Source organism: Ischnura elegans, chromosome 2 (genome assembly GCF_921293095.1).
Source record: "Ischnura elegans chromosome 2, ioIscEleg1.1, whole genome shotgun sequence".
Classification (NCBI taxonomy): domain Eukaryota; kingdom Metazoa; phylum Arthropoda; class Insecta; order Odonata; family Coenagrionidae; genus Ischnura; species Ischnura elegans.
The window spans coordinates 33,158,051-33,171,394 of record NC_060247.1 but is presented as its reverse complement, the minus strand read 5'-3'; the positions used below and the strand labels follow the sequence as shown (position 1 = coordinate 33,171,394).

Below are 13,344 nucleotides of genomic sequence, written 5' to 3'. Positions count from 1 at the left end.
TGAATTTCACCACTTTATTGATAATAATATTTATTCAATAGTACATGTTTAGCTTCAAATATACCTAATTCATGCAATTCATCATCAAGTAGGACAAGTAAGCAGCATTTAACAATAAAAGCAAGATTTTTAACATCAGAACCCAATAATTTAGTTTCAGCAAATAGCTAAAACTACTAAAAGTAGCAACTTGGAACAGTTTTTTTTCTGGCAACAGCTGACATAATATCATCAGGGTTTCAGTACTACCCTAAAAGGAAAGTATTCCCCCTTTCCTTAAGTCAAATGCTTATGATACAAAATAAAATCATTCCTTTTAAATCACCTCCTCCTCCTCCAATACAATGGAATACTATTGAAAGAGCCACCATACAAGGATTAGCTATATGCAGGAAAATAAAACATGAAAGGATGAACAATATACCACTACTATGACCTCGCAGATTGTGGCTAAATTAGATGCAGAAGGGTTTAGCAACCACACTGACAACTGACAGACATAAGTATAAAGAATTCACCTAAATGGCATCTATGTCCAAATCATCTTCACCATCATCAACCACCTTTGGTGCTGCTGGTTGAACCTTCTTTGGCTGTTCTTTAAGAGGAGATGCTTTGGCCCGATCATCATACTGAATCTGAAAATATTAACCATAAAATTCCAAATATTAGTTTGCAGACTAGGGAGAAATTCAATAATCAGGAGACTAATAAAAAATAAAAACTATTTCAACAATATTTGCACACCTTCCTACAGAGTTATAGCACAAAAAGGTAAATACCACACTTGAATTTCTTTAAAACTCACAGAATTTGACAATGCAGTATACCTATAACAGAGGTTGAACCACTCAATCAACAAGTTTAACAATAAGAGGGCTAGGCTCAGCTAAAACGGAAGATAGGTACCTAAGCTGCATTAACTTACTTCATGAAACAGACCATTATATGGCCCAAAAGCTTAAGTGATCTCTATCATACATGAAACAAGCAGTCATATTTGAAGAGTAAGAAGTATTTTACGGTGTTACCAGTATGGGATACAAAAATATTGATCCAACATCATTCACAGCTCATGATGTCATATGCTAGAGGGCATGAGATCAACAGAGCGCAAGAACTTACATAGCCCAAATTAGACAATTATTCAGTTTTATTCTTTTAGAAGCCAACACGTTACGTAGAATTGATTTTAAATATTTATACTATTATATGCATGTCCAGGAACCTACCATTCCACCAACATCTTAAACACTGAACTATATCAAACAATTTTCCCTTCAATTACAATATAGATCCACGCACAAGATAAAATATTCTAATCCATTTTGATTACGTAGAAACTGCAGCTTCAGCCCAAGTGATAAATCCATTAACATTATCCTTAATTACAGTTGAGCACCCCTGATTCAGGAACACCCACTTCCAAAATCCATTTCTTATTAACGTAATCGCCTAGGAAGAATAAACCCTCACAGTTATTAGTCAACCACCACCTAATCTACCCCTGCATCAAACCAGGAAAATAACCAAACCAATGAAACAGAGAAGTTACAAAACATTGTGGAGCTGCATGCCTTCAATGGATTCCAGAGCAAGAGGCACTAGACCTGGAAAACTTCCACTTTAAGGTTTAGTAAGCCCATGTGAATATTGCCAATTGATCTTTTTCTAGATCTTTACACATCACAAATTAACCATGATTCTAGTACTTTTTCAATTCAATATATGTAACATTTAGTTAGCAAGCGCGCTCATATCTATATCCAAAATATACAATCTGGGGTGATGAAAGCATTTGTCCCTTTTGATTGCATGTATTTTTGTTATCTATCAATACCTGCTCTGTTTCTTAAGATACACCTGAACTTATGGACTCAAAAAATGAAGCAGCAAATTTCCAAATTGTTTCATATTAAACCTGAAAATGGGAAAGAATTCATAGCAACAAACAGCCAAATAAAGAACCATAAAATGAAATAAAATACATTTTAAATATTCTCTCTTATTTCAAACAAGATAATATTTGTTTAATAACAACTATGCAAGGCAGTAAAAAAATTAACTTTGGCATTGCCTACGCATGAGCACATATTTTATACAACAAAATCCTAATGCCTTAGTTTTTCCAAAACTATGAAAATTACATCAATTGCCCACACAAAAAAATTGCCAATTTGACCAATAAATTACCTTTAAATATGAATAAACACCTACAATAATCTCCTTGGAATATAACACTGACATGAAAAATAAAACATTAAAGCAACATTTTAGCAAATGCCCCTCAGACTGCCTTATCAATTATTTCACAGAGAGTCATATTTTCAGTTCATCACAGGGGACTAAATGATTCACAGCAGATTTGCGTTAGATAATATCTTAAAAACCACCCAAAAACATGCCATATTCCTGCATTATAGCAAGCAATTTACCTACTATAGCCCAAAGGCTACAGAATTCCCATCACACTTAGATTTAATCAAATTTAATACCTTTAACAAGCAATTTCTTTCGTATTAGTACCAATAGCACAAAACATACATTCATTAACACCAACTTTTGCACTCGTGTCCAATATCACTGGGCAGAACTTTCTCAGTAAAATTTCTTTACAAAAATTTCAATAGTAAAGAAATAGAAGAATGAACAAATATGTCATAATAACAAAGATGTCGTCTGACTGAATGGCAGGGGGTCAAGCTGGCAAGCCGACTTGGGACTCTGGGATCATGCTAAGGTGCCATTCAATTGCAGTTTTCACAATGCAAACATCAAATTAATCCCCCATCCCATTCAACCCCAAACTCTGACACACTTACTATCGCTTTGATTGTAAAACCTCTCATTTATGTAGTTAGAAAATTAAAGCATTACCAAAATCTTCCTATAAAAAACTATTACACCATGATTAAAAATGTCCTTATTATTTAAGAAGCAGGCCAAGAAGACAATATGAGTGCAAAAAGCTTGAGAATCTTTAAAATAAAAACAATCAGAGACTTTCAAAGTTCACTGATGTGAAGATCTAAATCAGTCCTGGATTAAAACCAATGTTAGTTGTTACCCATGCACTTTTCATCAAATCTTATTTATTAGCAAATATCATATTAAACAAACAAACCTCAACATCATCATCTTCCTCCTCCTCGCTATCACTTTCCTCTTCCTCTGCCTCACGGAGCCATTTGATGAAAGGCTCAGCTTTGTTGTGGATCTCTTGACTCAGTTCACGCCATACATACTTCTTGCTGACTTTAGTAGCCCACTCTAGGATAACTTTTTCATCCAGGATGTCGAGATCATAAAAGAGCTAGAAAATTGAAACAAAATAAATTTATACTTTAAACCTTGCATTGAATAATTATAAAGTAAAATATATCCAAAATTAACGATAATACCGAAATACACTTGCATGAGGTAAAGCTTATGCTATTAGAGTGAGAAACCAAACACTGCAGTATAACCTAGGTGGATCGCAATGTTGATTTAAGTTGTATTGACATGCACATGAAACTGAACAAAATTATGAGACGTATACACGAGAGCCAACCTAATGCTTCACTTCACAGTCACAGGAATCCAGGTGTAAGAAGAGAAGCATCCGATTGCTCTTGCATGCCCTTCACACAGTTTTGCTCAGATTCATGAACATGTAAATCAAGTTTTACTATGTAAACCATTTTTTCCAATTGCAACATGAAACTCAAAAATACTACTCTACAAATTACATGCACAGGGACATTGTGCGAGACAGGATTCTTGAACTTCCACCGAACAGCGACACTACCTGAACAACAATAAGAATCCAATTCTTCAAAATTCACTAATGATAACGATGCTGATAGTAATCTAGTTCAACAATAACTTGTACCATTAAGCCTGATATGTCCTAGAAATTAAGCTTTCACAGTAGAAATTCAGTAAATTGATAAAGCTCAAATTTCTTACGACCAATACTTTTTGGGCAAGTGGCAACAGTGTTTATGAAACACAACCTACATTAACCACAAGTAATGAACAGAATCCATCACGATATGATAGATAGGTAGTATTTTGAAAAAGGTTTCTGTGATGTCAATGATACTGTGCACAGCAGCATTTGTCTTGTCCTTGACATCAATGGCAGAGATAGACACCAAAAAGTTGAAGGAAAAGTAGAAAATATTTATGCAAATAATTCATCAATCACTACTTACATCGAAACACTCAAGTTAATTCTTAGAGTTTTTCTATGAATACCAAAAATAAAAGTAGAAATTACATATTGTGTGTTGATTTATGTTCCAAATACAATATTTTCTTTACATCAACATAGATATTTTTTCTTAATGACAAGGACCAAAAAATAAATCTTGTTCCTTTCCCTGGGCCACCTTGTACTCCTGAGGATTTAATTTGGGGCTGTCTGAAGGCTTCACCCAGAATTTTAACCTGGCACTCCTCGATGAGCAGCCAAATGCTCAAGCCAATAGGGTACCACAAGCGTAAAATGGCACAAATTAATTGATTGTTTGGAAATGTTTCTAACCGCTTCACTTATAATTTGAAGCTACTCAAGAGTTACTTCTTTGGAATTCTGTGCTTAGCAAATAATCAAAAGGCGAGGGTGGCCTTTTCAGTGTCGGGAACGGAACGCTTCTTATCACCTAGCAGCTATAAATGGCGTTCATAAACAACTTTAGGAGTTGGTTAAAGCCCATGCAAAGTTTGATTAAGAGCAACCTGATAGTTTTAAAAATGCTGGCATGAAAAAGTTCCCACGCTGCTGTATGAGATGGAATTAAGTCATCTAGCCTCAGTGACAAACTATGTGAAGGGCGACCAAAATCAGCCATCACTCAAGAAAATGTGGATGCTGTACGTAACATGCTCACCAAAGATCGTCATGTTACATACCGTGAGATTCAGGCATCATTGGACCTCTCAGGGACCTCAATTCAAAAGATCTTACACTAAGAGTTGTGTGTTAAAAAATTTGTTTCCAGCTGGATACCGCACTCTCTCACAGAAGAACAGAAAGCAGCTCGACTCAAATGGTGTCAAAATACTCTGCAACGATACCACTCAGGAGCATCAAAGCACATTCACAACATCGTAAGTGGTGATGAATCATGTATCTATTGCTACAAGCCTGAATCAAAATGCCAATCTTAAGTATGGGACTTCCAAAGTGAACCCAAACCGATAAAAGTTGCTCGTGCTTGCAGCATTGCCAAGAAATGGTTGCATCGTTCGTAGCCAAATCAGAGCATGCAGCAAAGATTGCTCTTGAAAATCAAAGAACAGTTAATTTTCAATGGTATACGACAATTTGCTTGCCTGAAATGATTGCCGAACTTCGGAAAGATAACCCAAATGGACACATTACACTCCATCATGACAATACAAGCTCACACAATGCTCGAGTCACGAAGTTGTTTTTGGAACAGCAAAATGCCAAAGTTCTTGATTGTCCTCCATACATCCCAGACTAAAGCTCTAATGATATTTTTTACATTCCCCAGAATCAAGAATATGCTACAAGGAAAGCGCTTCCAGACATCTGCAGAAGCAGTTGATGCCTACAAAACAGCCATTTTTACTACCCCTACTTAGGATTGGAATAAATGCTATAACGACTTTTTCCATCAAATGCATAAGTGCATTGAATATCGTGGAGAGTAATTTGAAAAACAAAAAAAAATTGCGTTATTATAACTCTTACAAAGTTTTCTTCATTCCCGACAATGAAAAGGCTACCCTCATTTTATTTTGGGATAAGCGTCGAATTTTAATTTTGCCAGTACAGGCGGTCCTCGACTTTCGTACAATTTGCACTTTCGTACGTTCAAAATTGACACCTTTTACTCGACTTCCGTACGCTAAATTCGGACTTTCGGACGTTGGTCTGTATTTTTTAAAAATTCCCGCGATGTTTATTGCGCATCCCAACATTCAATTGTTTCAAAGGGCAGTATATGCGAACAATACAAATGTTTACAATGAAGGGAATTGTTTTTAGTTGACTCAAATCTAGGTGATTTATTTGGGAGAACGACTGCCTGCTTTAGGCTCCTTCATCAAGAGAAGAAGAAAGCCTTCATTGGAGAGATTTTTCAAAAAAGTTGACTAGACATCATCAAATAGCTTTCAATAAAACAAGTAAGATCTTCTTTCGAATTGTGTTTTTTCATTTGAGGGCTGTTTAATTTAAGTACACCTTCAGCAACAATATTGCGTATTGCACGAAATATCACCCGAATTCAGTTTGTCTTTTGTCTTTTTTGAATGGCATGCGAGATACATGCAATCACGAATGTCACCTGCCGGATGTCGAATGTTGGTGTGAAAATTAAAAGGCATCCCGAGTGCGGGTTCAACAATTACATTTGGTTATGCTTCTTGATATGTCTTTTCATTTATAATGGACGTAACAAGTGGAATGTCAGTTTAAACAGCAAGAGGAAGTTTCACTCGATAGCCAACGGAGTTCTTGTTTTTTTTTAACTTTTATTTACAGTTTCCGCGTATTTTCGAAATAAATCAGATGATTTGAGGAATATTATTAACATATTATTAAAAATTAGTGAATTGAAATGAAATCCGTGGAAAAAAAGGTTTTAGTGCGTATATATTCCGCTCTTATGGAATGTAACCCCTAATTAGTATTGAAGTCAATGGTTCGACTTTCGTACATTCGACTTTCGTACAAGTTCTCGGGAACGCATTGTGTACGAAAGTCGGGGACTGCCTGTGTAAGACAAACAAATGTGAAATAAGGACAAAAACATGAATTCCAAAATTTACCAACAACTTTTGTTTGAAGCAGAAAATGTGGGATCGTGTTGACAATGTTTGCGTACAGCCGATACTCCCGCCATGACTAGATGCTTCCCAACACACCAATTTTGCAACACTCGGGAGAAATTCATAATAAAATAAAAACTACAAATGGCAATTTCCTGAACATCAAGCCTGAAATGATTGCACGTTCATTAGAAAATTTTCCCTTGTTACTGTCATCTAATCACAGTCCATTAGTCTATTTTGCGATAAAATCTGTTGAAGTACTTAGGCAGGTAAATTTCTCAGATCACAGACAAAACAGACAAAGCTCTAAGACACTGGCAGACTATTGACATGGACAGATCACTTCAAATTATATGTTCTTAATGAATGTGTTAATACTAAAGATTTGAATCAAAGGTAAAAAATTATGCATTGGCAAATGATAGTAGTTATTTTACTCTGCATCACTTGAGTGCCTTTCATAGCCTCTCTAACACGACTAAACCTAGAAATAATCAACTTTCTCAAAAGAAATATTGAAAGTATTAGCAAGGGGCATAAGATGCAAGCATTTAAATAATTACAGGCAAGGGCATCAATCCTTGGACTTATAAGACTCACCTTGAAAATGAGAGGTACTTTGGGCAGAAGAGCATCCTGATGCAGACCAATAACTTGCTCAATGCCACCAATCAGACATTTTTGTGCTTTAGAATCTTCATGGGTGAAACGCAGCAGTAATAGACGGTGTTTCTTAACCTGAAAATATTTATAAATGCCTCATTGTTAGAAAGCCAATCCACCATTGAAAGTCAATTTCTCAGTAAGCAAATCCAGAGAAAAACCACCAAACATACCTGAGTATTTATTTGCTGATCAAACAGCAATTCTGCCAGAACAAGTGGAGCCTTAGAGCGGATTTCAAGCCGTTCTGCTTCCGCCAACAGCTCACGATGGGTTGTTGGATTTTCCAAAGAGCCTTCATCACGTCGTCTCTTCATCAGCCCATAAAATATATCCATCCTTTCTTTTTCAGACTTTTCCAGGTCATCAGATATTGTCATGCCCTTGGCACCATCAGTAAGGTCTTGCATTCGAGCACGTACAGCTTCTTCACTGACATCAACAGCCCACTCTGAATCTTCCTCACTCTAATTAAAAAATAATGCATTAAATTAAAAATATTCTATTGAATTAAAACAAAGTGAATCAAAAGAAAGATAAAGTGGTAGTCATTTAAAATTAAATGCTATTAATGAAAGAAGTTCCATGGTCATAACTATGTTCATGGGACTTCTGCAGAAAAATGTCAGTAAAATTATGGCAACAGTTTGACCTCAACTATCGCTAACATATACAGAGGCAACACTTTAAAGCATCTTTGTGATACATACAAATAAATAATCGATACTTCAACGCCTTTATTCCAATTGGTACTGGTGCTTGCATGTCAAGCAGGTTTCTGTAATCAGTGAATTTAATGATTCTACATAGTTCATGACAACCTGAGTGCAAAAATTAAATTAATACATGAAAAGAATGATATTCTTTCACCCCTTACACATAGCAATTCTTTAAACGTTAAACTTTTGCAATTTGAAAAAAAATTGAAATTATAAAGACCTATCAAAAATTTTAAGCTCAAAATATTGGTGTGGTCACCATCAACTGGCTAATGGCTAATTTATAACAACACGTACCTCAAAAATAGCAGATTTTCAGGAGAGCAAAAAAACGATTAATATATGTTAATTGCACACTAAAATTAAATACCAAAAGTTCATAAAAATGAGAAAGACTCATTCATTTGCAAACAAAGAGTTGTTTTTTGCTTGTATTTTATTGTATGCTATTACGCTTTGTTTAAGATGCCTGTTTCAAACCGGCCAAATTCGAGATACGTGTTGTTAGAACTTAGCCATCGATATGCTATCCTCCTACACTAAGGAGGCAACTATTTCATGCATAAAGTTTAGTTTTTTGATATGAACGTATCGCAAAAATTAACTGATTTAAAGATACTATAATTGACAAAAGAGTTTTAAAAAAAATTCAAAAACTTGTAAGGATTCCACTCTGACTAATTCTACTCCGACAAATGACCAAATTACAAATGACACTGTATGTAAAACTCCCACTCCAGTGTCCATTCGCCGGTGTGTGCTTGTCTAAGGTAGTCCCTGGCACAGAGGTGATTCCCGTAAACTGCCACTGGAGGGCATCCTGGTGAAGTGCTTTTTGTTTATTCCTCTGACGACTGGTTTCAAATTTTATGGTCATTTGAAAACCCCTTTTGAATCAAGTCTCTATAGAAGCCACAGAGCTCTTTTCCCTCGTTATCAAAATACAGACACGTTTTCTCTTAACAGCAAAGGGTCAAAAAGCCATTTGAAAGCATTGCTGAACTAGAAAGCAGGCACAGAAATTGACTCATTTTGTATTTTGGCATTGATTTCTTCATAGTCTGCCTTATACATGGTATCTTCACAATATGTCGTTTGTATATTATAATCATCAGAAATCAATGCCAATCAATTTTTGCATTCCATTAATTAAAGATAGAATCATACTCACGTTGTCCCCAACATCTCTTTCTGAGTTTGGAACATCAGTATCATTGCTATCAGAACGAGGTGACACACGCCCATCACCATTGGTTTCACCATTTTGCTGCTTCTTGCTGCGCCTTCCCCTTTTACCCTCCGTGAGAGAAGCTCCTTGAGCAGCAGGATTCACATCTTTAAAAAATTAAACCAATAAAATAAAAAATACGAAGAAGATAATGCAGGTCACAAAAATAAAATTAAGTGAGAGACAGACCTGGAGGGTTCTTCAAGATGAAAGTGTTGAGCTTGTGATTTATTTCAATTGGACCATGATATCCACAGGCTTTACATGCCTGGGTGATAGTGCCTTTCTTCTGGCTGATGATGAGGCTGGTCTCGGGATTGTCACATTCTGGGCAGAGGACAAAGCGTCTGATAAATCCATCCAAAAGATCTTGTAACTTAGCTGCATCATGAGATCCATTGACAATAAATCTGTCATTCTTGAAGTCAAATTGTGTCTGGGCACCAAGTTCACACCCAAAGTACTTAGTAGGATCTGAAATTAAAGCATAATAAATGATACAACAAAAGATTTAGCTTCAGATGTATTATAATATTCACAAAAATTGATTTAATGCACCAAATTATTCACCTATAAAATATAACATGATTACTTAAGTCCTACTTCAGTCTGAAGCAGAAAACCTCTAAAAGTATTTATTTTACAATAACTTATTCCAATTCTTGATATTGACTTCCTCATAGTCTGCCTTATACATGGTATCTTCACATTAAGTCGTGTGTATATTATAATCATCAGAAGTCAAATCCCCTATTCATTAAATATCCTTTAATAGCTAAATATGGAAATACATTCATTATATCCCTAAAAGCCAGTTCTTGTGATTGCTGATAACAGATTGAACTAATATAAATCAATCCCAAGAAAGAAGAAGAGGGGACTTTTTTGAGTTCAATATGATATGAAATATGATTTCTTCAAATATTACAACGTTTGATATGTTAACATGAGTATAAGTTAATCATCCAAACAACCCAGGCTGATTATTTCAGTCAAATATAGTCTATTAACCCCAATCCAGAGTTTCACACAAAATTTAAATGGCAGACAATGTTACCACTCACATGTTGGAGGACGACAGAGTGCTTTGGCAATCTCAACCATGTTCACTATGACCGTCTTAATGCCATTGCCCTTTCCCTCAACTTTGGCCATGAGTCGAGGCATCTTATAGCGATAGAAAGCATCGCTAACATTGCGGTTCACATTCAGACTCCCCATTTTGGCTGATGCTAAGATGCAAGATGAGGAAGCAATAGATGAGAAGTGATGAGTGGAAAGTTATTAGGTGAATGTTGAGAGAGAAAGAAATGGTGGGAAAATGTTGAGATGCTGGTGATGGAGGAGGAGGAGGGGCAACTGATCAGTCACGTCTCTCTGAAGGGTTGTAACTTCCGGTGCCGATTACTGGAAAATTTTGATGTCCTGTGAAATGAAGATTAAGCGTTTTAGCTTACAGTCAAAAGACATTCTACTGAGTTCATAATAAAGCAGTTCTGGTTAACATTAAGAACACTTAAAATTCAACAAATACGTATTATAAGTATATATTCAGGTATTATACATAAGAAATTTGACAGGCTTAAGTTTTACAAGTAATCCAAAACTGAACTAATTACTAATGCATGCCATGCCTCATTTCTTTTCTCTCTCTCTTATTCTGAAGTATTCATTATGGTATAACGTACTGTGTAGAAGTTAAGATGATCATAAAGTGGGTGAAATTAGCAAGGAAATAATTATCTATTTGATAAAAATATTAAATTCTTTCTTTTTAACCAAGAGCAACTGAATTATTTTTCTTCCTCAAACATTGACACAAAATAACACATGAACATAGGCAATGAGATATAAGAACTGCAGATACGAGGTTTCTGCAAGACAACAGTGGAGAGGGAATGTTTAATATGACTTTGGCATTAACATGATTGATGACTTCTCTTCAAGGATGACACAGAGCTACACAAAATAATAAAAGTCCGAGTCCTTGTCAACACTTCCCACTCAACTATGAGGCCACCCAAATTAAATACACATAAGTTAGGTGATAGAAACTATCACAAACAATTTTATGCACTACCTTAACAGAAAACATCATAATCCAATGAATAAATCATACCTATAACTGATGGGCTCTTGCCGCTTAGATGAAATCATACACCTTGAGTCTAGGCCAAGAATTGGCTCAAGGGCTATACTGAAAAAACCAGATCTTCCTCTGGATAATGATATGCCTGAAAAATAAAAATACACTTAACAAAAAAGTCTTCTAAAACATTTGCGATCATTTAGAGATAAAGAGAATGAAAAACATTACATGAATAAATTTTGGATTATGCACATAAATATCCTATGTCACATTTAAATTCATCTATGACAATTTGGTAAAGAATAAAATGTGGTCCCAGCACTCATCCCAGCATATTCCATTCTTTGCTACAGCTTTTTTTAGTGTTTTACCATCACCTAATACAAGAGAGAATCTTAGACAGTCCATCAGTCTACCACTGAATGAATTCCACCGTTTTTTCTTGTTCTTTTGCATTAAGGTTGAGGTAAGTGTTGAGTTACACAAATACTCAACCATGTATGACAAACATTCTTTTGCCATGGTGATTTCTGGCTGTAAACAATACCAATCAACAATTGCCTTCAAATCACACTTGACAGCACATTAAAGAGCTCCTTGAAAATGAAAATAAACTTCAACAGTCAATATAACGCTTAACTTCTATTTTTCCTTTAATTAGTGTAAAATTATGATCAACCAAAAGTACAAAAAATTACCACTTCCGACTTCCATAGCATTAATTCTTGGTGTTTTTAAGAATAATTTTTTTAACGAAATTGATAAAATTTTAAGGCTTCACCATAAAATTCCATGAAAAGTACATATAAGCGCACTTTCTTTAATTGTTAACCGTATCAAATCGAATACTTTTGCAACAAAGACGCAAGGCAGACTAACCAAATCTGGGCAGCACCATATGTTTAGTCAGCGACGCTGGGGGCTTTCAGGCACAGGAGAATAAGACGGTTAAAACGATGCCAAGACGATGGATTCCCCTACTTCACGGCTTGATATTCACATTTAACCACTGCTTCAAAATATTGATTGGCTCATGAAGCCTCGAGCGGCGAGACTTATCGACTTAAGAACGCCATTCACAGCATTCGACTTCGCCGGGTCCGTCAAACGTTCCGCCTTAAAGGAAATGTGCTTCCGAAGATGACTGTGGAGCGAGTCCAGGTGCAGTTTCCCGGGTTATCTGCACGAAACCCGGAGCGGGGACACCTTTTCCCCTTCGCACCAGGGGGCGGTACAACTGCAGCACCCGAGTCCGCCGCACGGACGATGGCGACTTTAACCCGATGGTGGCGGTCACGATCGTGGAAGCTCGGGCGGCGGAATTGGCGGCCAGGCCTGACGGCGAAGGCCTCTTGGAACCTCTCCTCCTCCTCCACGCTTTTGCCGCAAATTTCGGTATTCTCCCCAGAAGACGATCCACACCCGCGGGAATCGCGCCTAGTCGCTGTGAACAAAGTGGAAGGCCCACGTCGCCGCCTCGCTCCGCTGACAACGAAGCCCACGACATAAGCTGTGCGCATGCCGGCCGGCGCTCCACCCAACTGTTCGCTCTCTGTGCTCGCCCGGCCGATCCCGGCTGCCCCCGAGACCCTCCCCTCAAAGCGACCCCTCCCGCCCTTTCCAACGTTACGCCTGCGAACCATTCATGCCCTTTCTCCGGCTTCCCTCCCTAATGGCATTGCCGCAACTCATCCCCCCCACGTCTCGCTAATCCACCCCGTGGATCAGAAAAAGTGCGTTACATGGAAATCTGGGAAAAATTATGACGCACTACCCCATACCGTGAAAATAACAAAACCTAACTGCAAGCCTTGAGGGGTTAGGAATTTTTAGATAAAAAAGGGAAGTTGCAT

General features: G+C 36.8%; 1 protein-coding gene across 4 annotated transcripts in view; it reads right to left on the bottom strand.

The window, feature by feature from the left end:
• The window catches only part of LOC124153565 (eukaryotic translation initiation factor 5), a 33,923-nt gene continuing 20,579 nt past the window's right edge, over positions 1-13,344 (bottom strand). For 2 of the 4 annotated variants that reach the window (XM_046526807.1, XM_046526810.1), the window contains exons 3-10: positions 11,522-11,636; positions 10,467-10,827; positions 9,592-9,876; positions 9,346-9,509; positions 7,629-7,922; positions 7,393-7,530; positions 3,125-3,313; positions 1-638 (exon numbers count right to left, since the gene is read on the bottom strand). In XM_046526807.1, coding sequence (XP_046382763.1) covers positions 519-638; positions 3,125-3,313; positions 7,393-7,530; positions 7,629-7,922; positions 9,346-9,509; positions 9,592-9,876; positions 10,467-10,623 — 1,347 coding nt within the window. In that variant the 5' untranslated portion in view covers positions 10,624-10,827; positions 11,522-11,636 and the 3' untranslated portion in view covers positions 1-518. Of the gene's footprint in view, positions 639-3,124; positions 3,314-7,392; positions 7,531-7,628; positions 7,923-9,345; positions 9,510-9,591; positions 9,877-10,466; positions 10,828-11,521; positions 11,637-11,719; positions 11,979-12,370; positions 13,033-13,344 lie in introns of those variants that run through there. The other 2 variants (XM_046526808.1, XM_046526811.1) reach the window with 2 other exon arrangements.